Source organism: Piliocolobus tephrosceles, chromosome 2, assembly GCF_002776525.5.
Source record: "Piliocolobus tephrosceles isolate RC106 chromosome 2, ASM277652v3, whole genome shotgun sequence".
In the NCBI taxonomy this organism is placed as follows: Eukaryota; Metazoa; Chordata; class Mammalia; order Primates; family Cercopithecidae; genus Piliocolobus; species Piliocolobus tephrosceles.
Window position 1 is genome coordinate 97,711,635 of NC_045435.1, and position 27,040 is coordinate 97,738,674.

Below are 27,040 nucleotides of genomic sequence, written 5' to 3' on the forward strand. Positions count from 1 at the left end.
GATAATTTTTATCTTCCTTTCTATTCAATATAGTTAGAAGTTTATCAACTTTATTGATATTTTCAAAGAATCAGCTTTTGGTTTTATTTTTCCTTATTGTTTTTACATGTTTTTATTTTATAGATAGATTCTCTTTTTCATATTTTTTTTCTTCCTTTTGCTTAGTATGGGTTTAATTTGCTCTTCTTTGTCTGGATTATTAGAGCGTACACTTCAACTAGGGTCTAGCAAACTACAACCTATGGGCCATTTCTGGCTCACCCCTTGTTTTCTTTTTTAAATAAAGATTTATTGACTCACAGCCACGCTAAATTGTTTACCTATTATCTCTGCTGCTTTAATGCCACAACAACAGAGTTAAACAGTCACAACAGAGACTTCATGGCCTGCAAAACCTAAGATATTTGCTAGTGGGCTCTTTAAGGGTAAAGTTTTTCAACCCCTGGCTTAGATTATTGATTTAAGTCTTTTTTTCTTTTTTATTGCAAACATTTAAAACTACAAATTTCTCTTTAAGCACTGCTTTAGCTGCATTCTACTAATTTTGCTATGCTATATTTTCCTCTTAACTTGGTTAAAAATATATTCTAATTCCTCTTGTGATTTCTGCTTTTGCTCATCAATTATTTGTGAGTGTTGTTCAATTTTCAGATAATTAAAGATTCTCCTGATATACTTGTTATTCATTAAAGTTTTATTTTTTGTGGCCAAATAATATATTTTATATGCTTTAAACCTTTTAAAAATTTCTTGAGATACGTTTTATGATTTTTTTGTTTTTTATGTTCCAGTATATAGTCTGACTTGGTGAATGTTCAATATGCAATTGAAAGGAGTATGCACTCTAAAAGAATGATTGAAGTGCTGTATTTGTGTCAATTAGATCAAGCTGGTTGTTAGTGTTGTTCAAGTCTTCTATGTCCTGATTGATTTCCTCTTATCTTCAAATATTAGGACGGCAGTGCTGCAATTTTTAACTGTAGTTGTGAATTTGTTTGTTTCTAATTTTAGTTTCGTTAAGTTTTTTACTTCGTGTATTTTGAAGCTCTGTTATAAGAGGAACACATACCTAGGATTGTTAGGTGTTTCCTTTATCCTTATTAAATGTTCCTTTTCATCTCTGATAACATTTTTTATTCTGGAGCCTACTTTGTCTGATATTAATATATCCACTCCAACTTTCTTATGTTTAGTATTTGTATGGTATCGTTTTTCTTCTTTTATTTTAATCTATGGGTGTTTTTATATTTAAAATGCATTTTGTATACACATCATATTGTTAAATCTTGCTTTTTTCTTGCAGGTAATCTTTTTCTTTTAGAATAGTTTCAGGTTTACATGAATATTTTATAGTAGAGAGAGTTCCCATATACTCCACATCAGTTTCCCTCTCATTAACATTTTACATTAGTATGGTACATTTTTTACAATTAATGAACCAAGATGAATAATTGTTAACTAAAGTCCATAGTTGATTTATATTTCCTTAGTTTGTATCTAGCACACAGTTTTCCTACCCCAGGAGTCTACTCAGGATACCACATTACATTTAGTTGTCGTATCTTCTTAGGCTTCCTCAGTTTTTCAGACATTCCCTGTTTGTGATGACCTTGATATTTTAAAGTGACATAGGTCAGGTGTGTTGTAGAATGTACCCCAATTTGGATTTGCTCTAATTTTTCTCATAGATTGAGATTACAGGTTGTAGGGAGAAATACCACAGAGATAAAATACTCTTCTCATGACATCATATCAAAAGTACATGCTATTACTATTTATATTAACCATGATCACTTGGCTGAGGTGGTGTTTGTCAGTCTCATCCTCTGTAAACTTACTCTACTTTACCCCTTTTTCCACACCATACTCTTTGAAAAGTACTCACTATATTTAGCACACAGGTAATGAATGAAGAGAAATTTTATTTTCTTATCCAGTCTGATAATTGCTGCCTTTTAATTTGAATGCCTGGGTCATTTACATTTAATGTAATTCTTGATACATTTGAATTTGTTTTAACTATTATTTGTTCCCTTACCTCACTTTTCCCTGCCTTATTTTGGATTGAGTATTTTTTCAGTATACTATTTTATCTCCCTTACTGGTTTATTCTGTAGAAACAGTTTTTCCACTCACACAACACTTCTGACACCAAATGTGTGGGGTTTCTCCACACCAAGCAACACTCCAACCCTCTGGACACTAACTGAGTGTACAACAGTTCAACTCAATTCTTGTTTTGTTCAGGATCTCGGAGAAGAAGCATGCAGTCTGTAACCATTTAAATGTAATGTAACTTTAGCAAGTTACAGAAATTCCACTCCATTTCTAGTTTGTTGAGTGTTTTTATCACAGTGTTTTCGTTTGTAAAGTGCTTTCTCTAGATGTATTTAGATGATAATGCTTTTGTCCTTATTTCTATTCATTTTTCAGATGTTAAATCAACTTTTCATTACCAGAATAAATCCCACTTGGTTATGGCATGTAATCATTTTTATATATTGTTAGGAATTCAGTTTGCTAGTGTTTTGTTAAGAATTTTTTCTTCTATATTTATAAGAGATATTGGTTTATAGTTTATTTTTCTTGTGATGTCATTGTCTGGTATTTATATCAGGGTAATACTGGCCTCAAATATTGCCCAAATGAGTTAAGTGTTCCTTCTTCTATCTTTTTCAAGTCTTAGTGAAAATTTGGCATTAATTTTTCTTTAAATGTTTAGTAGAATTGACCAGTAAGGCATTTGGGTCTGGGCTTTTCTTTGTGGGAATTTTGGTTTTCAAATATAACTTATTTTTTAGAGCAGTTAAAAATTGAGCAGAAGGTACAGACATTTCCTACATATACCTTCACCCTACATATGCATAGCATCCCCCATTATCAACATTTCCCCCCAGAGTGGTGCATTTGTCATAATTGACAAACCTACTTTGACATGTAATTATCACCCAAAGTCCATAGTTTACATCAGGGTTTAGTTTTGGTATTGTACAGTGTGTAGTTTTAGACAAACATATAATAAATGTATCCACCATTATAGTATTACACAGAGTGGTTTTACTGCTCCAGAAATCCTCTGTGCTCCTCCTATTTATCTCTTCAACTCCCAACCTCTGGCAAACGCTGTTCTTTTTATTGTCTCCATAGTTTTGTCTTTTCCAGAACATCATATTATTGGAATCATATAGTAGATAGTTTTTTCAGATTGGCTTCGTTCACTTAGGATTATGCATTTATGTTTCCCCCGTGTCTGTGCATTGCTTGATAATTCATTTCTTTTTGTTGCCCTTGTACTTTTTCCTATTTTTGTTTTCCACTTCTTTTCTGCATTTTGTAGTTTAAATCAAACATTTCATATGGTTCCATTTTCTCTTCTTTCTCAGTATATCAGTCTTACTTTTTCTTTTTACTTTTTTTAGTGGTTGTCGTAGAATTTTCAATATACATTTTCAACTGATCCAAGTTCACTTACAAATAACATTACTTCATGGGTAGTGTGCATAGCTTATAATAATAAAATAATCCCAGTTCCTCCCTTACATTCTTTGTATAATTGCAGTCATTTATTTTATTTATTCGTTAGTAAAATAACATATTTGAAATATATATTTAAATACATTGTTGTTATTATTATTTTGAACAAAGTGTTATCTGTTAGATAAATTAAGAATAAGAAAAATAAATGTGTTTGTTGGGTGCAGTGGCTCACGCCTACAATCCCAGCACTCTGGGAGGCCAAGGCAGGTGGATCACCTGAGGTCAGGAGTTTGAGACCAGCCTGGCCAACATTGTGAAACCCCGTCTCTACTAAAAATGCAAAAATTAGTCAGGCATGGTGGCAGGTGCCTGTAATCCCAGCTACTCAGGAGGCTGAGGCATAAGAATCTCTTGAACCTAGGAGGCGGAGGTTGCAGTGAACTGAGATTGCTCCATTGCACTCCAGCCTAGGTGACAAGAGTAAAACTCCATCTCAAAAGAAAAAAAGTGTTTCTATTTTGCTTCACTTATTATTTAGTCCTTATATTTCTTTCTTTATGTAGATCTGAGTTTCTGACCTATATCATTTTCCTTACCTCTAAACAACTTCATTTAACATTTCTTACAAGATAGGTAAGGCAACAAATTTCCTCAACTTCTGTTTGTCTGAGGAAGTATTTCTCCTTCACTTTTAAAGAATAATGTTACAGGGTACAGAGTTCTAGGTTGGTGGTTTTTTTCTCTTGGTTCTTTAAATATTTAACTCTCTTGCTTCACTCTTCTTGCTTGCATGATTTCTGACAAGTCAGACATAATTTTTACCTTAGCTCCTGTGTAGGTAAAGTGTTTTCTTCCTCTATCTTCTTTCAGGATTTTTTATCTTTGATTTTCTGTAGTTTAAATATGATATGTCTGTCTAAGTGTAGTTTTTTGGATCTTTATCTTGCTTAGTCTCTGAGCTTCCTGGATATGAAGTTTGGTTCTGATACTAAATAGAGGGAAACTCTTGGTCATTATTGTTTCAATAATTCTTCGGTTTCTTTCTTTCTTCTCCTTCCGGTATTGCCATTACATGTATCTTATACCTTTTGTAGTTGTCCCACAGTTCTTGAATATCTTGTTCTGGTTTTTATAAATCTTTTTCTGTTTACTGAAAAGCTTTGATATTTTCATTGAGATATCCTCAAGCTCAGTCATTCTTTCCTTCAGCATGTCCAATATACTGATAAACCCATCAAAGGCATTCTTTATTTCTGTTAAATGTTTTTTATCTCTAGCATTTCTGTTTAGTTTTAGAATTTCCACTTCTCTGTTTACATTGTTAATCTGTTCTTTCATACTGTCTGCCTTATCCATTAGGGTCCTTAGCAAATTAGTCATAGTTGTTTTAAATTCCCTGTCTGATAATTCTAACATCCCTGTTATATCCGAGTTTGGTTCTGATGCTTGCTCTGGCTCTTCAAACTGTGTTTTTTTGTTTTTTGTTTTGTTTTTGTTTTGTCTTTTGGTATGCTTTTTAATTATAGCCAGACATGATACACAGAATGAAAGAAACTGCTATGAACAGACCTTTAGTAACGTGGTGAAAAGGAATGGGGGAAGGGGAAGCGTTCTATAGTCCTATGATTAGGTCTCAGTCTCTTGGTGAGCCTGTGCCTCTGGACTGTGAACTTTGTAAGTGCTTCTTAGTCTCCCTTAGGTGGGATAGGATGACTAGAGTGGGCTCGAGTTAGGTACTTCTCTTCTTTCACAGGGATGGCTAGAACCAGCTGGAGTTGGGTATTTCCCTTCTCCTAAGTCAGTCAGTCTGTGATAAACCCCAGCAGGTTAGGCTCTGGTTAAATCATTTCTCTTGAAGGCAGAACTTGTTGGAAAGAATGCAATCCTGTACCAAACATTAAAATGGTTCCTTTTTCAGTCCCCCTTCAAGCCAGAAGCTTGAAGGGATGTTTCTCTGGTATTCTCAGTGAGAACCTGGGAGAGCTCCAAGAGGTAAACCTCACAAAAGTGTGCAAAAGTGTGGTGGCCTCCCTCATGACTGGGTACCCTTGAAGGTTTTTTTTTTTTTTTTTTTTTTTTTTTAATCTCTTAGACATACTGAGCCTTTAGCAATTGGTCAGTTACAGTTCAGGTTTTCCTTAGCTGGCACTGGTTCCCATTAAGGTTTTGGCTCCGTAAGTTGTGATTCTCTGTATTTGCCTGCATCTCCAGTTTTAGAGGCAGTGTTAGCTCTGTAACTTCACTTCTCTTACAGATCTAGGAAGAGTTGTTGATTTTTCCATTGTTCATCTTTTTATTTGTTGTTAGGATAGAGTGGTGACTTTCAAGGTTCTTACTTGATGAACCAGAAACCAGAAGTATCTACACAAAGTTTTTATATTACAAATTCAAGCTCTTTACTTGTAGGGCTATTCAGATTTTCTGTTAATTCTGCTTGTTATTTTATATATTTATATGAATATGTTCATTTCATTGAAGTTGTTTAATTTGTTAACATACAATTATTCATAATTTTTTTTACAATCCTTTTGATGTCTGTAAGGTTAATACTAATCCCCTCCCCACCTTTTTTTTAGTAATTTCGATCTTTTTTTTTTTCCATGGTTAGTCTAGTTCACATCTTGTCAATTTTGAAAATCTTTTCAAATAGCCAACTTTCAGTTTTGTTAATTTTCCTTTAATATTTTTGTACCCTCTATTCATTAATTTCTGTCAAATATTTATTATATCCTTTCTTCTGCTTCCTTTGATTTTACTTTTCTCTTCTTTTTTCTGTGTCTTAAATGAAAGATTAGGCTATTGATTTGAAATTTTTCTTGCCTTTTTATTGTAGGTTTTTTTATAGCTATAAATTTCTAATCAGTGTTTAGCTGTATCAAATACATTTTATTTTCATTTTTATTTTCTATATATTTAATTGTTTTTATTGTATCTTATTTTCTAATTCTTCTTATGATTTCTTCTTTGACCCACTGCTTATTAAAAATGTGTTGTTTAATATTTATAAATTTCTCAAATTTCTAACTGTTATTAATTTCTAATTTCACTCCATTGTGATCAGAGAACATACTTTGTACAATTTCAGCCCTTTTAAATTTTTGAGGCTTGTTTTGTGGTGTAGTGTATTGTCTATCCTGGAAATGTTCCATTTGTACCTGAGAAGAATGTGTACTCTGCCATTTGGAATTAAGCGTTCTATAGATGTCTGCTAGGCTTAACTGGTATATAGTTTTGTTCAAATCTTCCGTTTCCCTGTTGATCTTCTATCTAGTTGTTATTCATTCATTTCTGAAAATGAGGTATTGAAGTCTCTAATGTTTACTGTTGAATTATCTGTTTCTCCCAACAATTATGTCAGTTTTTGCTTCATATATTTTGGGGCTCTTCTGTTAGGTGTATATATGTTTATAAATGCTATATCTTCCCAATATTTTGACTCTTTTATCATTATAAAATGTCCCTCTTCATCTCTAGTAAGTTTTTTGTTTTTAAATCTATTTTATCTGATGTTAATAGAGTCATCCCTGCTTCTTTTATGGTTGCTGTTTGCGTAACATGTCTTTTTCCATCCTTTCATTTTCAATCTATTTATATCTTTGAATCTAAAATGTGTACTCTGCAGACAGTGTATAATTGGATCTTGTTTTCTTATCTATTCTGGCAATCTCTGCCTTCTGATGGGATTGGTTGACCCATTCATATTTAATGCTATTGTTAACACAGTTTATTTATTTCTCATATTTTCCTCTTTGTCTTCTATATGTCTTCCATGTTTTTTTCTTTATTATTTCTCTACTGCTTCATTTGCATTAAGTGAATATTTTCTAGTGTAACATTTTAATATCTTTAGTTTTTTTCCAAAATCTTTTTGAATTATTTCCTTATTTGGGTGCTCTAAAATTTGACATATACATCTAACTCATCAGAATCTGTTTCAGATTTATATTAATTCTAGTAAGCTATAGAAATATTACTCATATATAGCTCTATTTCCTCTCTCCTCTTTTTGTATTGTTTTTAATTCTACATATTATATTCATATATGTTAAAACACAAGCAACAGTTTTTTATTATTGCTTAATATAACTAGATGTCTACTAAAGGAGCTGAGAAAATAAAAAAAAAATAAGTGTATATTTATAAGATTTACTTTAATAATCTTCTTAGTTACTCTTGGCTCTCTTCATTTGTTCCTGTGAATGTGAGTTACCTGCAGGTGTGATTTTCTTACTCCAATGCAACTTTGCTCCCACCCATATCCTTTGTGCTCTTATTAGCAAATATATATTTTTTTATTTCTATGTTACATATCCAGCAACACAATTTTAAACATAATGTTTTACACAATTGCTTTTGAAATCAGCTAAAAGAAGAAAGGAAAAGAAATATATATTTTTTACTATATTTGTGTGTGTGTGTGTTGAGGGCTGCTGTATTACCATTTAGGGTCACTTGATTTTAGTCTGGAAGATCTCCTTTAGTATTCTTTATAAGGTAGGGCAACTACCAACGACTTCTCTGTGTTTGGAAACACGATTATTTCATCTTCATTTTTGAAAGACAGCTTCACTGGATATAAAAATCTTGGTTCACTGTTGTTTTTTCTTTCAGCACTTCGAATATATCATATCACTGCCTTTTGGCTTCCATTATTTCTAATGCAATGTCAATGTTAATTTTATCAATGTCACCTTGTACATCGTGAACCACTTTTTTCTTGCTACTAAGATTTTCTCTTTTCTTTGTCTTTCAGCACTTTTACTATGATGTGTCTAGGTGTGGATCTCTTTGTGTTTTTTCTACTTGGGGTTTCATTGAGCTTCTTAGATGTGGAGTGCTAGGATTGGAATGTGTCCTCTAAAGTTTATGTGTTGGAGAATTAATTCCCAAAGTAACAATGTTCAGAGGTAAGACCTTTAATAGGTGATTAGATTATGAGGGCTCTGATCTCATGAATGGATTAATGCTGTTATTGTGGGAGTGGTTTAGTTACTGTGGAAGTGGGTTCCTAATAAAAGAATGAGTTTGGCCACCTTCCCTTCTTTCTCTTTCTTGCCTTGTGATGCCTTCTGCCATGTTATGATGCAGCAAGAAGTCCTTCACAAGAATGCTGGCCTGCTGATCTTGGTCTTCTTAGCCTCTAGAACTGTAGGAAATACATCTCTGTTCTTTATAAATTACTAATTTCAAGAATTCTATTATAGCAGCATAAATAATGGACTAAGACGTGTAGATTAATGTTTTCAATCAATTTTGAGAAGTCTTCAGCCATTATTTATTTAAGTATTTTTTCTGTTCATTTTTTTCTGTTTCCTTTCTGGTTTGTGTGCTTAATGGTGCACCACATTTCTCTGAGGCTCTTTTTATTTTTCTTTCTTTTGTTTTCTCTGTGCTCTTCAGATTGCACAGTCTCCATTGATTCATCTTTAAATTCACTGGTTCTTTCTTCAAATGTACTGTTGGTCTCTCTAGTGACTTTTTCATTTCAGTTATGATACTTTTCAACTCCACAGTTTCTATTTGGCTCTGTTTAAAATATAATTTCTATTGATATTTTACATTTGATTGTACCTTGTCATAGTATGTTTTATTTCCTTAAGCATTGTACCTTTTAATTCTTTAAATATATTTATAATGGCTTCTTTGCATTCTTTATCTTTTAGCTCTGACATCTTGACCCTTTCAAGTGCAGTTTCTATTACTGACTGTTTTCCCCTGTATGGGTCACGCTTTCTCGTTTTTTGCACATTTCATAATTTTTTATATTAGACATTTTAAGTAACATATTGTGGAAACTCTATAACTGATTCACTTTTCTCCTCTCTGGGGCTTCTTTATTAAATGGTAATCTCACTAGACTATTTTAGTGGAGTCTACTCCCTCTCCAACCCATTCCCCTCCATTCACACACAATGTGAAACCTTTGGTGTCACTCCTAGGACAGTACATCCTTGGATGTGCACACAGTCAGTCTAGGATGACTGTTGTTTCAGCAAGGCTATCTTTGATTGTCTCCTGTGATCTCTCTGTTAAGCTGTCTGCCTCTTTTGGTATTATACTTCGATTTTAGGCTCAACTAATTGCTAGATAATTGCTCTATTTTCCTTGACAATGCCATGGGGCATAAATTGCTCAACTGTCTGATTCAATTAAATTCTGAAAGTGATAGCTTTTAAGCGCAGTCTTTGAGATTTGCTTTGACCCCAGGGGGACTCTCCTTAGCTGTTTCTTTTCATAGTTCTTTGTGGTGAGCTTGCTAACCTATGTTTTAGTTTGTTGCCTTTATTGAAGGACAGCTACCAGTCTCTTCTTATTTGCTTGCCAACAAAATATCCATTGTTTTCAAGAGCACTCTTAGACTTTTACTTCCCCACACCACTTTGTTTCAAATAAAGTCAGTTCTATGGAGAACTTTAGAGCTCTTTTTTCTTTTTATTTATTTTTTTTTTTATTTTTATTTTTTATTATACTTTAAGTTCTAGGGTACATGTGCATAACGTGCAGGTTACATATGTATACATGTGCCATGTTGGTGTGCTGCACCCATCAACTCGTCAGCACCCATCAATTCATCATTTATATCAGGTATAACTCCCCAATGCAATCCCTCCCCCCTCCCCCCTCCCCATGATAGGCCCCAGTGTGTGATGTTCCCCTTCCCGAGTCCAAGTGAGCTCATTGTTCAGTTCCCACCTATGAGTGAGAACATGCGGTGTTTGGTTTTCTCTTCTTGTGATAATTTGCTAAGAATGATGGTTTCCAGCTGCATCCATGTCCCTACAAAGGACGCAAACTCATCCTTTTTTATGGCTGCATAGTATTCCATGGTGTATATGTGCCACATTTTCTTAATCCAGTCTGTCACTGATGGACATTTGGGTTGATTCCAAGTCTTTGCTATTGTGAATAGTGCCGCAATAAACATACGTGTGCATGTGTCTTTGTAGTAGCATAATTTATAATCCTTTGGGTATATACCCAGTAGTGGGATGGCTGGGTCGTATGGTACATCTAGTTCTAGATCCTTGAGGAATCGCCATACTGTTTTCCATAATGGTTGAACTAGTTTACAATCCCACCAACAGTGTAAAAGTGTTCCTATTTCTCCACATCCTCTCCAACACCTATTGTTTCCTGATTTTTTAATGATTGCCATTCTAACTGGTGTGAGATGGTATCTCATTGTGGTTTTGATTTGCATTTCTCTGATGGTGAGTGATGATGAGCATTTTTTCATGTGTCTGTTGGCTGTATGAATGTCTTCTTTTGAGAAATGTCTGTTCATATCCTTTCCCCACTTTTGGATGGGGTTGTTTGTTTTTTTCTTGTATATTTGCTTGAGTTCTTTGTAGATTCTGGAAATTAGCCCTTTGTCAGATGAGTAGATTGCAAAAATTTTCTCCCATTCTGTAGGTTGCCTGTTCACTCTGATGGTAGTTTCTTTTGCTGTGCAGAAGCTCTTTAGTTTAATGAGATCCCATTTGTCAATTTTGGCTTTTGCTGCCGTTGCTTTTGGTGTTTTAGACATGAAGTCCTTGCCCATGCCTATGTCCTGAATGGTACTACCTAGATTTTCTTCTAGGGCTTTTATGGTATTAGGTCTAACATTTAAGTCTCTAATCCATCTTGAATTAATCTTTGTATAAGGAGTAAGGAAAGGATCCAGTTTCAGCTTTCTACTTATGGCTAGCCAATTTTCCCAGCACCATTTATTAAATAGGGAATCCTTTCCCCATTTCTTGTTTTTCTCAGGTTTGTCAAATATCAGATGGTTGTAGATGTGTGGCATTATTTCTGAAGGCTCCGTTCTGTTCCATTGGTCTATATCTCTGTTTTGGTACCAGTACCATGCTGTTTTGGTTACTGTAGCCTTGTAGTATAGTTTGAAGTCAGGTAGCGTGACGCCTCCGGCTTTGTCCTTTTGACTTAGGATTGTCTTGGCAATACGGGCTCTTTTTTGGTTCCATATGAACTTTAAAGCAGTTTTTTCCAATTCGGTGAAGAAACTCATTGGTAGCTTGAAGGGGATGGCATTGAATCTATAAATTACCTTGGGCAGTATGGTCAGAGCTCTTTTTTCTTATGAATTGCCTCCCACTCTGGGCAAAATCTCTTAGGCACAATTCCAGGCCCTTGGGCAGGGGCAGTAGCCTCTCAACTTCTCAGTTTCCTTCTTCCTTAATCCTCCCCACCCCCAGAGCTTTTGCCCTACAAGTAAGCTGGAATGAGGGTGATTCTATTATTCTTGGGCTGCCACTTCTGGGATAAAGTCTCTGCCCTATGAGTGGAGGGCTAGATGGGAAAAGGGAGCCGACTTTTTGGCCACACTCACCAGAAATTTAGAGGCCTTAACTCAGAATTGGAAGAGATAAGAAATGCTGGTGGCCTGAAGCTTCTTCTTTTTTTTTTTTCTTCCATGACTCATGCATTTTTATTGGTAGACATTTCATGGTGTTGTAATCATTTATGTATTGGAAAATGGGATTATTTTTGATGATAACAGCATTTCTTTATTTCAAATGCATTGAATGACCACCATGTGACAGGCCTTGCACTAAGATAAAATAAATATGCAGTAATTTTTTTTTTTTTTTTTGAGGCAGAGTTTTGCTCTTGTCACCCAGGCTGGAGTGCAATGGCACAATCTCATCTCACTGCAACCTCTGCTTGCCGAGTTCAAGTTATTCTCCTGCCTCAGCCTCCCAAGTAGCTGGGATTACAGGTGTGTGCCACCATGCCTGGCTAATTTTGTATTTTTAGTAGAGATGGGGTTTCATCATGTTAGCCAGCCTGGTCTTGAACTCCTGACCCCAGATGATCCACCCACCTCAGCCTCCCAAAGTGGTAGAATTATAGGCATTAGCCACCATGCCTGGCCTGCAATAGGTAACTTAACATGTAGGCAGTATTTTTTTAAACAAAAGCATTTAAAAAGATTTTCCTTTTATGCAGATATCATTGATGTGCCTTTCCATTCAAAAGGCTCAATGTCTTTTTTTTGAATTTCATGAAAATCAAAAATCAAAAATTTGATTTCAGTAGTTTTTGGGAAATAAGTGGTTTTTGGTTACATGGATATTTCTACTTGGGGTTTCATTGAGCTTCTTAGATGTGGAGTGCTAGGATTTGAATGTTCTTTAGCAATGATTTGTGAGATTTTGGTGCACCCATCACCACATCCCTTGATTGGGAGCTAGGGTCGAGGAAGCCCTATGTTTTTGGCCACCTCTGTCTAAAGTGGAGCCTCCATAAAACTTGCTGGAAGGGCCTGGGGGAGAGGTCAGATCATGGCTTCAGTGTCATCAATTTCTACCATTCTTACTGAATTTTAGTAGATTTTCTTGAACAAATGTTTCTTCATTTGCTGTACACTCTCAGAATAATTTCCAGAGACTTTAAATTATTTTTAAAACAGTTTTCACCACTTACGCTTATTTCCCTAGGGAGAACATTCACAGAGATTCTCATGCTATCATCCACGGAAGTGAAACTCTATGTGACTTCTTTATTAAATTCTAAATGTATTCATTTAAAGACATTTTCAGATTATTATGTTACTTTCATCTTTTTCTCAAGTGAATTCACTTCCTAGTTGTTAATTTTAGAAAGTCTACTGATTTTATGTTTGTTTCCTCATATATTTTGGAATGTTAGCTTAAAAGCTCATCTTTAGTGGGAAGATCTGTCATTCTCTTTGCAGTCTAAGTTCTATGATTGTCTGTAATAAATCCTTCTGTGGCATCCATTTCAGATCCATGTCTTATATTGCCAACTTTGGATTGTGGTCTAATAGTGATACAAGTCATATTGCAGATCAAGTCACTGAACCAGTGGGTGCCTTTGCCCAGGTCCTATTTCTGAGGTTGTACTTCTTTCTGTCTCACTAGGTATGCAGCTTTGTACAATTGTAATTATAAGCATTTGCTACGGCATTTTTTTTTTTTTGGCTTTTTTTCTTAAGTGCAAGAACTTTACCTCAGCCCATAGTTTCAAGTCTTAAATATAGCTCTGGTTCCCTTCCTCGTCTTAGGGTACTTTTAGACACCATTACCTGCTATCTTATTTAAATTTTTACTACTTTATATTTCTTTTCTGTGTCTAGTCCATAGACAGGTTACCCCTTTCTGTATGTGTATGTTTGTGAGGTATATTCGTGGCTATATTAGTGAGGTGACAATGTGCTAGCAGCCCTTGCACACTCTCAGTGCCTCCTCATCTTCCGCGTCCACTCTGGCTGCACTTGAGGAGCCCTACGTCCCACTCTGCTGCACTGTGGGAGCCCCTCTCTGGGCTGGCCGAGTCTGGAGCTGGCTCCCTCTGTTTGCTGGGAGGTGTGGAGGGAGAGTCGTGGGCGGGAACCCAGGATGTGCTTGGCACTGGCAGGCCAGTGTGAGTTCTGGGTGGGCACAGGTGCAGGCTAGGTGGGGCCCGCATCTCGGCAAGGCTGACCCCTGCTGGGCTTGATAGAGGGATGAGCTCCCTCTGGGCTGAGCGCCCTCTGGGCTGCTGGAGTGCCCAGGCTAGGTGCCGCAAAGTCCCGCCCTGAGTGCCATTGAAAGGTGAAGCAGGCTGGGCTTCTGGGTTGGGTGGGGACTTGGAGAACTTCTCTGTCTAGCTAAAGGATTGTTAATGCACCAATCAGCACTCTGTGTCTAGTTCAAGGTTTGTAAATGCACCAATCAGCGCTCTGTGTCTAGCTAATTGGGTAGGGGACTTGGAGAACTTTTGTGTCTAGTTAAAGTATTGTAAATGCACCAATATGCACTCTGTGTCTAGCTAAAGGTTTGTAAATGGACCAATCAGCTCTCAGTAAAATGGACCAATCATCTCTCTGTAAAATGGACCAATCAGCTCTCTGTAAAATGGACCAATCAGCAGGATGTGGGTGGGGTCAGATAAGGGAATAAAGGCAGGCTGCCCAAACTTGCACCAGCAACCTACTGGTCTGCTTCCATGGTATTGAAGCTTTTTGCTATTGCTTTTTGTGATAAATCTTGCTGGTGATCACTCTTTGGGTCCCTGCCGTCTTTAAGAGCTGTAACACTCACTGCGAAAGTTTGCCCCTTCACCTCTGAGGCCAGAGACACCACGAACCCACCAGAAGAAAGAAATTCTGGACACATTTTCGGACACATCTGAAGATCTGAAGGAACAAACTCCAGATATGCCATGTTTAAGAACTGTAACACTCACTGTGAGGGTCTACGGCTTCATTCTTGAAGGCAGCAAGACCCAGAACCCACCAATTCCGGACACATTAGTATGTGTGTATATTTTTACATATGTTATTACATGAGTGGAGAAATGTTTCTGAATGATGACCTTATAATGTCACCGTTGCAGGAGTCTTCACATAGATGTTAGTGTAAAACATTCACCCAAGATGTGACTGTAACCTGCAAAAAGGTCTGGCTACTAGCTGCTTATGAAAAGAATTCGAAATAATAACAAATTACGATAAGAGCAATATTCCCTTACTATCTGTGCCAGCAAGGGGAAGAGCAGAGACTCATTCTACTCTTCAATTTGTGGAAGGAATGCGGGGGTTTTTAAAGAGAGCATTTGAGATACAGAAGAGGCAAGAGGGGTGAGGGCCCAGTGGTGTGACTTGCTCCAGTGGCCCTTCTTGAATTATTGTCCCATTTGGTGAAGGGGCTGGCACCATCATGGATCATGGATCCTGCCAGGTTACACATTAGTTGCAGTCAATCTTGTAGTCAGTCTACAACCGGGTGTAGGTTCCTTTCTTGAAGTAATCTTGTTAGAGAATTCTAGAGGTACCTGGTCCCTATCAGGATCTGATTCTTGAAGCTTCCAAGAAAATTAATGATCACATAAAAGAGCATGGTGTGTGGTTAAAAAGCATTTAGGTAAATAAATGTGCATAAGGTATGGGAATATAGTATGGGAAAGGAAAGGCAGTGGAGGTTCACAGCACATTCCGAGGCTGTATTTCAAGATAAGAGGTAACACGTAGGCAGTTTGTCTCAAAGTTGTATCTTTGACTTGGAGGAGAAAGAGGAACAGGAAGAGGGAAAAAAGAAAAAAAAGTTTAAAACACAGTCTGAAGCTCAGCTGCCAAGCTGCTCGGTTACATGACTTCACACATTCTTCTTAGATATCCCTGCAGGTCATCAGACCAAATTTATTTTTCAGTTTTATGTAGTGATATATTATTTTTCTTTATGCCTTTTAGTTTCCTATTTTGCTAAGGAAACTCTCTGTACCCCACATGATAGCAAGTTATTTTTCAAATTTTCCTTTTAAAATGTTTACCCATTTATTTTTACATCAGAATATTATATGATTATATATTTTATTTTTACTGTGTTATGGAATTGTGTACCATTTATTAAATAATTTATCATTTAGTCATTGAATTGAAAGAGTATGTTTAAAATATATTAAATCCCCATATAAATTATATTAAATCCCCACATAAGTTTTATTTCTGAATTACTTGCAGAGTTTTGTATCAGAACCATACTGTTTTGATTATGTATCTTTGCAACAATTCAATATCTGTTTCCTCTAGTAGTTTTCCCAGAATTATGTTGAGTTTTTCCAGGAGCAGTTTTTAAAGAGAAAAAAGAGTAATAATGTCAAAGGCTTATTCTCATGACGAAGAGAAAACCAAATAGCATTCAAACTTCTTTCATCTTAAGTGACATGTCCAGGAGGAATATTAATTATATTCTGGGCTCTCTGTGTTAGGCCTATGAGCTCCATCAGGAGAACAAGAAGCCCACCAGCCAGGGAGTTCAAAGTGTGGAAATTGACATGTTCCCTGAAGATGAGCCTCATTTGACCATACAGGATCCCCGAAAGGTAATTTTCCTAGGATGTCAGAGGAACTTGTGGCTCATCCACACACCTTCTCTAGGATAGCTATTATGGAAAAATGGCACAGTTAATGCAGAGAAAATTGCAAGAATTGAGTTTTGAGCAAAAGTCTAGGCCAAGTTTCCCAACTTTACTTCTATGACATTTGAAGCAGGACAAATTTGTTGCAGTGAGCTTTTCTGTGAATTATAAGATGTTTATCCATATCCTTGGCCTCTATGCATTCAGTGCCAGTAGCATCCCCCAGTTAAGAAAATGAAAAATGTCCTAGACACTGCCAAAATATCTCCTGGAGGGCCAAGGAAATAAGAACTACTGGTCTAGGGCTATTATTCCAGTGGGTGAGACAGTGTAAAATTACAGTCTCAGTAGTATTCTTATCACATAATTGGAGTTAGGCAGCATATCAGGGTTATGATCTGTAGGGAGAAAAAGTAGAGGTACTATATCTGCATATGCCTTGCCATTCCTCAGCCATAGAGATGAGCTAGAGAGTTCTCTTCTGAAATCAGACTGGTCATAGCACTTAGAGAAGAACCCAGCAGGAGGGGTGTTTCTTGACACCTCTCATCCTAGAAACCTTTGTCTAGTTCATTTCATCCTTAAAAAATCAGACAATGAGAAACTCCATACCACCATGGTGAAAGAAGGTCTTAGTAAATGGCTCCCCGTTCCTTTTGTTCTGATATGCAGAAATCTGATGTTACCAGTATACTATCAGAATGTAGCACCATTGATCTTCAGGATGGCTTTGGATTGTTACCTGAGATGGTTCCCAAAAAGCAACCACAGAGATGTTTGCCCAAAGGTAAGTGGCAGTATTTCTGCATCCAGTTCACATAATCTTTGGATGGGGTTTCTGTTCTTCTTTGAGGCTCTGTGGTTTTAGTAGATAGCATCTTTCTACTTCTATTGGAGACAAAAGCAATGAGAGGGCACCCATAGATTCTTGGGGTGATTGTCAGGTCTAGGCAGAGAAGATTTCAGGAAATTCTTGCTTTAATTGGGCTCCTTTCACATGGCCCAACATGCCAGGTAAACACTCTAGAAAACTTTCTTAGAAAGCCCACTGAGCCAATATGTCTGCCACTTTCTGTGGTTCCCAGGGCATTAAATGTCACGTCTTTGAGGTGAAAGACGAAGAAAAGAGTTCAGACATTGTAGTCAGGATCTTTAACTTAGGAGCGAGACTGCCTGAGCTAAAATTCTGGCCTCGCCACTTATAAACTGTGCGACTTGTTCAATTTAGTTAACCTCTCTGTGCTTTATTTCTAAAATGAGGGTAATGATAGTACCCAAAGCAAAGAGCTGTTGTGAGTATTAAATGAGTTAGTATAAATCACTTAGAAGAGCATCTGGAACAAAAATAAGCAATCAATAAATGCGGCCTTTTCTAATTCCTTGAGTGGATGTAGTGGCTTTTTCCTGTGGGCTTTTACTATTTCTTATATTTGTTGTAGTGAACTTATTTGCACTGGTTTCCCCCATGAGGTCCTCAAAAACAAAGGCAGTGACTTCGTCAGCATTGTATCTCTAGTGTAAGAATAGAAGCCGGCCCAGAAATGGGTTCAACAAATGTCGATGAATATATAAGTGACAACAAATTAATGAATGAATCTAAAAAATTATCTATCAGATTAGGACTAAATTGGGTCCAGAAAGAACACAGATAACAGATTTCAAAGTCACATTCCAGGTTGTTTAACAGCTCCAAAGCTGGACAGGAGTTGGATTAAGGATTTCCAGTAGATTGCAGTTCTCCTGATTTACATTTGCACTGGCCCTTGAGGTGTGCATATGATGTCAACAGTGGAGATGAGAAAGAAAGGTGATTTTATCAAAGAAAGGAGGAGTGGGATAAAAGCCAGGAAAAAAGTGTAGTCTTTTAGGAAGATGAACCTACTGACGTTCTTGGACGAAGAAAAGAGGCAGAGTGAAGAGAGCCCATAGTGGTTTAAGAAGATGAGGAAAGGAGCAGAATGTTGTAATCATCATGAAGTAAGGATCAGCAGAATTTGTACAAGGGGAGGAGGAGAAAAGGTGGAAAGGGCAATGTGGTCTATGCTGAAGGCCTGTGTGTGCTGAGAACAAATGCTCAGCTCTTTGTAAACATCTCGACGTTTGATCAAATTCTTTCGTGTATCACCTGAGAGGTTCACAAAGCCTGTGGCCATTCTACCTAATTCCCTGGAGTCCTCCAGACATGATCTCTTTATGATTACCAAAAAAATTGCTGCGTAACAAACAACCACAAAACCTCAGTGGCATAAAATAATAAACATGTGCCTGCAGGATTCTACTGATCTTGGTTGGCTTCATTCATGCAAGTGTTATCTAGCCTGGGCTCAACAGGGCAACATGGCTCTGCTCCACATGTCTATCAGCCTCCTTCCAGACCCAATGGGGTAGCCTGAATATGCTTTTTTTATGGAGATGGCACAAGAGAGCAAATGGAAACATGCAAGGCTTTTCAAGACCTGGGCTTAGCAGTGGCACAGTGTGACTTCCATTCCACTCTATTGGCCAAAGCAAGTCACATGGCTGGGACCAGAGTTAAGAGGTTAGAAAAAGATGCTGTACTTCTTTAATGGGAGCAACTGCAGGTCACGTGGCAAGGGGTATGAACACAGGAGGGGGTGAAAAGTTGCATTTTAATGCAATTTATTACAGACACTAATGATAGTGCTACTGTTAATTCCTTTCAGGCTTTGGTTGCTGCTTTTCATGCTGTAGCATGGACAAGAGAAAGCCTCACTGGGTCATTTGGTGGAACCTGCGGAAAACCTGCTACCAAATAGTGAAACACAGCTGGTTTGAGAGCTTTATTATCTTTGTGATTCTGCTGAGCAGTGGGGCACTGGTAAATCATCATGGTCTTGTGGAGACATTGGGTATCAGGGCAGCTGGGAAGTTGCACTCTTACTTGGCTCCTCATGGAACTGTGAATATGGGAGACCAGGCAGAAGTGGTCTCTGGTGCTGCTGGTTCCTGCAATGGGCAGGGTTTTGCACAACTTCTGAAGTCATGCTCAACTGGGATATCCCCAAGCAAAGAAGCTTTATCTGTGTGGAAGAGAAACTAAAACCAGCACTTTAAAGTGGCCACTAGAGTCTGGTCCTTGATCATCTACCTCTCAATTTTGGGGGATTTTTAGACATTTTCACTATATCCTCCATAGTTCCTCTTCTAGACAGCAATGTTTTTACTCTCCCTCTTCCCAAAAGCCAAAGTGCTGTTTTCTGAAAGATAGAATATTATAGGAGGGAGTTACAGGGACCAGATTAGGATATAATAAGTTGCCTTGGTATTTTCTGTCATTCATGATCCCTTGAAAGAAAGGACAAGGAGACGTTGCTTTATATGCATGATCAAAGTGTGGTATGAGTCCCAATGAAGTTTAGAAATAACTCTGAACCCATCAGCTTCCATAGCCATAAAGCCATCCACTCCTTTATGCTCTCTCTCCACACCTTCTGGTCCTTCTTGTCTCCCTTTCCCCTCTCTGCTGGAGTGATAGTATCTTTTCTCTTATCATCTGCATATTTCTCCCTCTCTTTTTCTATTTTCTGCTTTTTTCTATCATATATATTCCTTTAAAATGATTATACAGTAATGTGGAGCTAAATAATATGGAACCAAACTCTCTTACTGTTTGACATAACAAACAGTTATGAGTTTGTTATGAGAGTTTGGTTCCATATTACTAAACCCAGGAGTCTTGGGTTCTCCCCTACTAAGAGTGACAGAACATTTCACAGCGAGTCACTAGCAAGTGGAAAAGGCAAGGAAATATCTTGCTCCTATACCCCATAGCTTCTGGTTAGTGTTTTACACTTGTGTGATCTCTAGGTGAAAAGAGATGAATACGTACCAGAGCCCACCGGTGATTGTGATCAACATACATCTCCATTTGTCTACTTACTACAGTGTAAATTATTCTTCAGACAGAAAAGCAGATTTCTCTAAAACCATCCCAGAGGATTCCCTTGATCAATTTTTATTGTTAATCTTGGGTCTAGTGTTACCTGTAGACTTTCTGGTGGCTACATTTTGACTGGCTGTCTACTCTTATTCAAGTGGTAGGGTTTTTTGTATTTATTCCACAAATGATACTTATGATAGGCAGTGGGAAAGCAGTGATGTTGCTAAAAGGCCACAGCAAAAATGCCCCATGGTGCCATAAAAAGAAAATTTATGATCAGAAATGTAGCAGAGGGCACACAGCCCCAGTTCGGCAGGTGTAGGCTGGGCAGAACAAAGCTGAATACACGATGCAGAGGGTGCCAGGAGAAGGACCCAGCCCATATTTCTCTGTACCTATTTGTAGAGAATGAGAACAAGAGACATCAAGTCGTTTGCCACTATATGTATCTATCAGCAGCATCAGCATCACCTGGAAGCTTGTTAGAAATGTAGAGTATTGCATTGTAACAAGCAGTCCATTATAACAAGTTTCCTAGGTGATTTGGGGTTCATTAGAGTTTGAGAAACTCTGGTCTAGGCAACTATGTAATAATAAGAGCTTTCTGTGTCAGAAAACGGCCTAGATATAATGTGGAAGCCTCTGAAGCGCGGTTGCAGATGTCAGCCTGCTCATCCATTGAGCTAACTACTCAGGTCTGCTGAACCATCTTACCGTTAAGCTTCCCAAATAAGGGAGGAAATGAGCACCCAATACCATTCAGATTTGTTTATCCTCAAGAGGCAAAGAAAGTCCCTGACCTCCAGGAGCTTGAAGTCTAGTAGGAAAGATAGCTGGAGCAATTATAGACCAGAAAGTATAGATCAAGATAGATAGAGCAATTAAGTGGCCTACTCACGGAAGCAGTGGGTGACATGGGAGCATGTAGGATGGGAACCTAACCCAATTCTGCTGGAACAGGACAGTTTCCTGTAGAAAATATCAGCTAAGCTGAAATCTTAAAGCCGAAGAAGAGCCGAAAGAGCAGAGATGAGATAGAGGGCCTTCTCCAGCCAAAAACCCACTTGGCAATTGGAAGTGAGACTGTTTCACTCTTTTGCATTCTTTTTTTCACCCCAGGACTTTGGGCCTGTGGGCTTACCCTAGTCCCCAACAGGAAGGATGATTCCCTTCCTGCCTTCAATGTTGGCATACATTTCATGGGCAGCTTTAGTAACAGGACTTCTTCCTTTCTTTCATTCTCAGTAACTCTGTAAAGGCCAAAAGGACAGCTTATACCCTAGTTATATAGACACTGTAGAATCATATACACTTTGGGTGAGGGAAGTGTTTGGATGTAGCATTAAAAAGGGTTGCTCTGAAAGCCAGAATTTCTTTTTCATAGTTACACATAACAATGTTCAATATTCAAAGTAATTTATACTGGGAGCTTTAGCCCAGAGTGTTCCAAATTTTGTGTGTCATGGCACACATCCGAAATGACACTATTTATAGGGAATAGTAAGGTAAATGGATAAGGCTGTTTGTAGGGGAATATGAGGGGCATCAGGGTTGGCAGGATTTAGAGGGTGGGCTAAGGCACTTGGACTTAATGTTATAAGCAATAAAGAGACACTGAATTAATTCACCAAGGCAATTGGGAGGATGAGAGATGGTCTGTGCCACTGGATGGTCCTGGAAATGTTGACAAGACATATTTGGCAGCAGTTGAAAGTATGAGGAAGCCCAGGAAATAATGTGATCCATTAGGAAGAAGTTTTAATATTCAGGGGACCAGTAATAAGAAGTTGAGGAACTATCGTGACAACAGAAGAAAGAGGATTTTCCTTCTTCCATTTTTACTTACTCAAGGAATGGATTCCACTGGAAAAGTTTAACCTTAATATCTTTTGAGCAAAACCTCATTACCAAGAGAGATACCAGTTTTTATTCACATAAGGAAGAAAAACAAAAAGCAAAGTTACCAAAGAGTTCTTTGCAAATATTCAGTCTGGCCTATGGCTGTGCTTTTTCGTTTCAGATATTTGAAGATGTTCACCTTGAGAGCCAACCCAAAATCCAAGATTTACTAAATTGTACTGACGTTATTTTTACATATATTTTTATCCTGGAGATGGTACTAAAATGGGTAGCCTTTGGATTTGGAAAGTATTTCACCAGTGCCTGGTGCTGCCTTGATTTCATCATTGTGATTGTAAGTTTACCATCTCTGTGTCCCACACAGGCTGGGGTAGTGGTTAAGGCAGGGATCCTATGGGGGCTGCTTTTCCTGTGTGCTTCATGTGGGATGTCTGTCTAAAATAGTTTTTCTTGTTATCATTGCCTCTTCACAGTACTTGTAAGTAGTTGTCATTTGTCTATCAGCAGTTTAGCCTTTTCTAGGTCTCACTCCTCATATACTGCACTTTATATGCTCACCACTTCAACCTTTCCCATGATGGGATTCATTCACTTCTCTGCATAAGCACTGTTTATGTATGATATGTACCTAGAATAACTTTCAGTATCCTTGATTTTTTCTTCTTCCAACTGTCTATTTCTTTTCAAGACTTCTCAAAGCTGGTCAGCAGCCAATATACTAGGCTAATATCCATCTTAATTGTCAAGCAACATAAGAGGATTGTTCACATACAGTCTCTCGTTTAATATGCATGACAGTGTTCTGAGTTAAGCAGCATCGTGTGACACCTCTCACACTGTATACAAGGAAACCTGAAGCTCAGAGGATTAGCAGTTTGTTTCAGGTCATAGAGCTGATAAGTGGTGAAACTGGAATTCACATGTCTAGCTATATGACACAAAAGCTAATAATAGTATTAGTGGATCACATTTATTGAGTGCTTTCTCTGTATCAAGTACTCTTCCATATGTTCCAAATGCCTTCTCTCTTTTAGTTATCATAGCCACCCTGTGGCAGGTACTACTATTTTTGTATATTCAGAGAAAGAAAGTAAGTCATAGAGAGGCTAAGAAACATGTTCAAGATTGCCCAGCTAGAAGTGGTGGTGAGATACAAACCTAGTAAGCCTCACTCCAAAATTCTTGATTTAACATTACATTCCTTTTTTAAGATTAATTTTATGGTTACTGATACATAGTAGATGGATGCATTTTCAGGATACACGTGATTATGTAATACCTTTATATAATTAAAAGTGGTGGAACCTAGTAAGTATCACTCCAGGGTCCTTGATTTTAACATTACCTTCTTTCCATCATGATAAAATTAGTTAAACTTTGTCCCTGCTATGAAAGGAAGTAGATAAGACAAATGCATGAGCATAAACCATGTGGTCAGGAAACCCCACTGGAGAACCATGATGTTGCTGGTTAGCACAAACAGACCATGTGTTCATTTAATATGGACATCAATATCCTGAGTTAATCAGTATTACATGACATCTACCACATTGCAAACAAGAAAACCAGAAGCTCAGAGGCAAGGAAAGAGAAGCTCATTGTGGTTCAAGCATTTTAGAAAGGCATCAATGCCATAGAAACTACAACAGGATTCAAAGATGGGAATAAAAACATCCACGTTTGTCAGTCCTGTTAATTTCTAGAGAGCAAATAATTCTGTACCTATTATCTTAATAGATTATAGTAAAAAGAAAACCCTATAAACTATGTGAACAGAAGATTGGTATCTCAATTATAGGGACCTGTGTTTTACTGGATGCAAGCCCTACACTTAGGAGCCTGGGTCCTAAAGCTAATTGGTCTACCCTCTTTTTGTGTAACCTTAAGCAAAACACTTCCCCTCTTTTGACAGTAATTTTCTCACAGGTAAAAATGAGGATGTGGACTATAAATTGCCCAAACTGACTGAATACAAAATAGAAAACTAGTGATAGTTTCACTAGAAATCTAGTGATCGCCATTAACGATATCAAAACAGTAGTCCAAAGCCACACTGTCAAAAAAGGGCACCAGGCCCAGATGGGTGGGTTTGTTTGTTTGTTTGTTTATTTATTTATTTATTATTTATTATATTTCAATAGGTTTTCAGGGAACAGCTGGTGTTTGGTTACATAAATAAGTTATTTAGTGGTGATTTCTGAGATTTTGGTGCCCCATCGCCTGATCAGTGTACACTGTACTCAATGTAGTCTTTTATCCCTCACACCGTCCTTTCCCCTGAGTCCCCAAAGTCCATTGTATTTTTCTTATGCCTTTGTGTCGTCTTAGCTTAGGTCCCTCTTATGAGTAAGAACATACAATGTTTGGTTTTCCATTCCTGAGTTACTTCACTTAGAATAATAGTCGCCAATTCCATCCAGGTTGCTGTGAATTCCATTATTTTGATCCTTTTTATGGCTGAGTAGTATTCCATGGTGTATGTGTATATATATGGCATATACTATATATATGTCATATATATATATATATATATATATATATCACATTTTCTTTATCCACGATTTGATTGATGGGCATTTGGGCCGAATCCATATTTTTGCAGTTGTGAATTGTGCTTGCTATAAACGAGTGTGCAAGTGTCTTTTTCATATAATGATTTGTTTTCTTCTGGGTAGTTACACAATAGTGGGATTGCTGGATCAAAGGACAGATCTATTTTTAGTTCTTTAAGGAATCTCCACATTGTTTTCCATAGTGGTTGTACTAGTTTACATTCCCACCAGCATTGTAGAAGTGTTCTCTTTTCACCACATCCACGCCAACATCTATCATTTTTTGATTAGGGCCATCCTTGCAGGAGTAAGGTGGTATTTCATTGTGGTTATGATTTGTATTTCCCTGATAATCAGTGAGGTTGAACATTTTCTCCTATGTTTGTTGGCCATTTGTAAATCTTCTTTTGAGAGTTGTACATTCATGTCCTTTGCCCACTTTTGGATAGGATTATTTGTTTTTTTACTTGCTGATTTGATTGAGTTCTTTGTAGATTCTGGATATTAGTCCTTTGTCAGATGTATAGATTGCAAAGATTTTCACCCACTCTGTGGATGTCTGTTTACTGTGCTGATTGTTTCTTTTGCTGTGCAGGAGCTTTTTAGTTTAACTAAGTTTCGTCTATTCATCTTTGTTTCTGTTGCATTTGCTTTTGGGTTCTTGGTCATGAAGACTTTGCCTAAGCCCATGTCTAGAAGAGTTTTTCCCATGTTATCTTCTAGAATTTGTATGGTTTCAGGTCTTAGATTTAAATCTCTGATCCATGTTGAGTTGATTTTTGTATAAGGTGAGAGATGAGGATCCAGTTTTATTCTCTTACCTATAGCTAACCAGTTATCCCAGCACCATTTATTGAATAGGGTGCTCTTTTCCCAGTTTATGTTTTTGTTTGCTTTGTTGAAGATCAGTTGGCTGTAGGTATTTGGCTTTATTTCTGGGTTCTTTATTCTGTTCAATTGGTCTGTGTGCCTATTTTTATACCAGTACCATGCTATTTTGGTACCTTTGGCTTTATAGTATAGTTTCAAGTCTGATAATGTGATGATGCCTCCAGATTTGTTCTTTTTGGTGAGTCTTGCTTTGGGTATGCAGGCTGTTTTTTGGTTCCATGTAAATTTTAAGATTGTATTTTCTAGTTCTGGGAAGAATGATAGTGGTATTTTGATGGGAATTGCATTGAATTTGTAGATTGCTTTTGGTAGTAGGGTCATTTTTCACAATGTTGATTCTACCCATCCATGAACATGAGATGTGTTTTCATCTGTTTGTGTCATTGATGATTTCTTTCAGCAGTGTTTTGTAGTTTTCTTTGTAGAGGTCTTTCACCTCCTTGGTTGGATATATTCCTAAGTATTTTTGTAGTTTTCTTTGTAGAGGTCTTTCACCTCCTTGGTTAGGTAGATTCTTAAGTGTTTTTATTTTATTTTATTTTATTTTCAGCTATTGTAAAATGGGTTGAGTTCTTGACTTGTTTCTGAGCTTGGTCATTGTTGGTGTATCACAGTGCTACTGATTTTTGTACATTGATTTTGTAACCTGAAACTTTGCTGAATTCATTTGCCAGTTCTAGAAGCTTTTTGAATGACTCTTTAGGATTTTCTGTGTATACAATCATATTATCACAAGGCCCAGATGGTTTTGCAGGTAAGTTTTACCAAACTTACAAGGAGCAATTAATCTCATCTTATTCAAATTGTTACGAAGAATAGACAAAAAAAGGGAAAGCTTGCAAACTTATTTAGTGAGACAAACATAATATTGATAATAAAATGAATAGAACAGAAATGAATCAAATAAGAAAATAATATTAAAATTATATATCTTTATAAATCACAGATAAAGCACTCAACAAATGTGGTTTACTATTATTATTATTAGCCTTGACAGCATGCAGACTGTGGTGTGGATCTGAAATTCACCACTTACCAGCTGTATGACCTGAAACAAGTTGCTGATCCATTTAGCTTCAAGTTTTCTCATCTGTGATATGGTAGATGTTGCAAAATGCTGCTTAGCTTGGGATATTGTTGTACGGATTAAATGAGAGAATGTACATGAACAATTCTGTAATATTTATTGTCAATCAAGATTATATAAAATTACCATCATAATTTTTGTTGGAAAAGCATAAACCACAAGAAGATACACAATTCAACTACATCAAAATGTAGTAAAACTTTTATTTTTGTATTCAACAATACTCTAATTACAGTTAAAAACCAACTAGAGCCTGAGAGACAGTATTTGCCACAACAGATCATTATTATTCACAACATATAAAAATTTCCTACAGATTCACAGGAAAAAAACAACCCAGAGTAAGAATGGGATAAGTATACAAACAGCCAGTTCACAAAAGGAGTAAATGTATGATGAAATATACAC

At 37.0% G+C, this 27,040-nt stretch overlaps 1 protein-coding gene across 3 annotated transcripts in view; it reads left to right on the plus strand.

Moving 5' to 3' along the window:
• Positions 1-27,040, plus strand: part of SCN11A (sodium voltage-gated channel alpha subunit 11) — a 226,141-nt gene that overhangs the window by 160,202 nt on the left and 38,899 nt on the right. For all 3 annotated transcript variants that reach the window (XM_023231709.2, XM_023231708.2, XM_023231707.1), the window contains 4 exons: positions 16,192-16,305; positions 17,014-17,128; positions 19,026-19,180; positions 22,263-22,436. In XM_023231709.2, the coding sequence (XP_023087477.1) occupies positions 16,192-16,305; positions 17,014-17,128; positions 19,026-19,180; positions 22,263-22,436 (558 nt within the window). The remainder of the gene's footprint in view (positions 1-16,191; positions 16,306-17,013; positions 17,129-19,025; positions 19,181-22,262; positions 22,437-27,040) is intronic.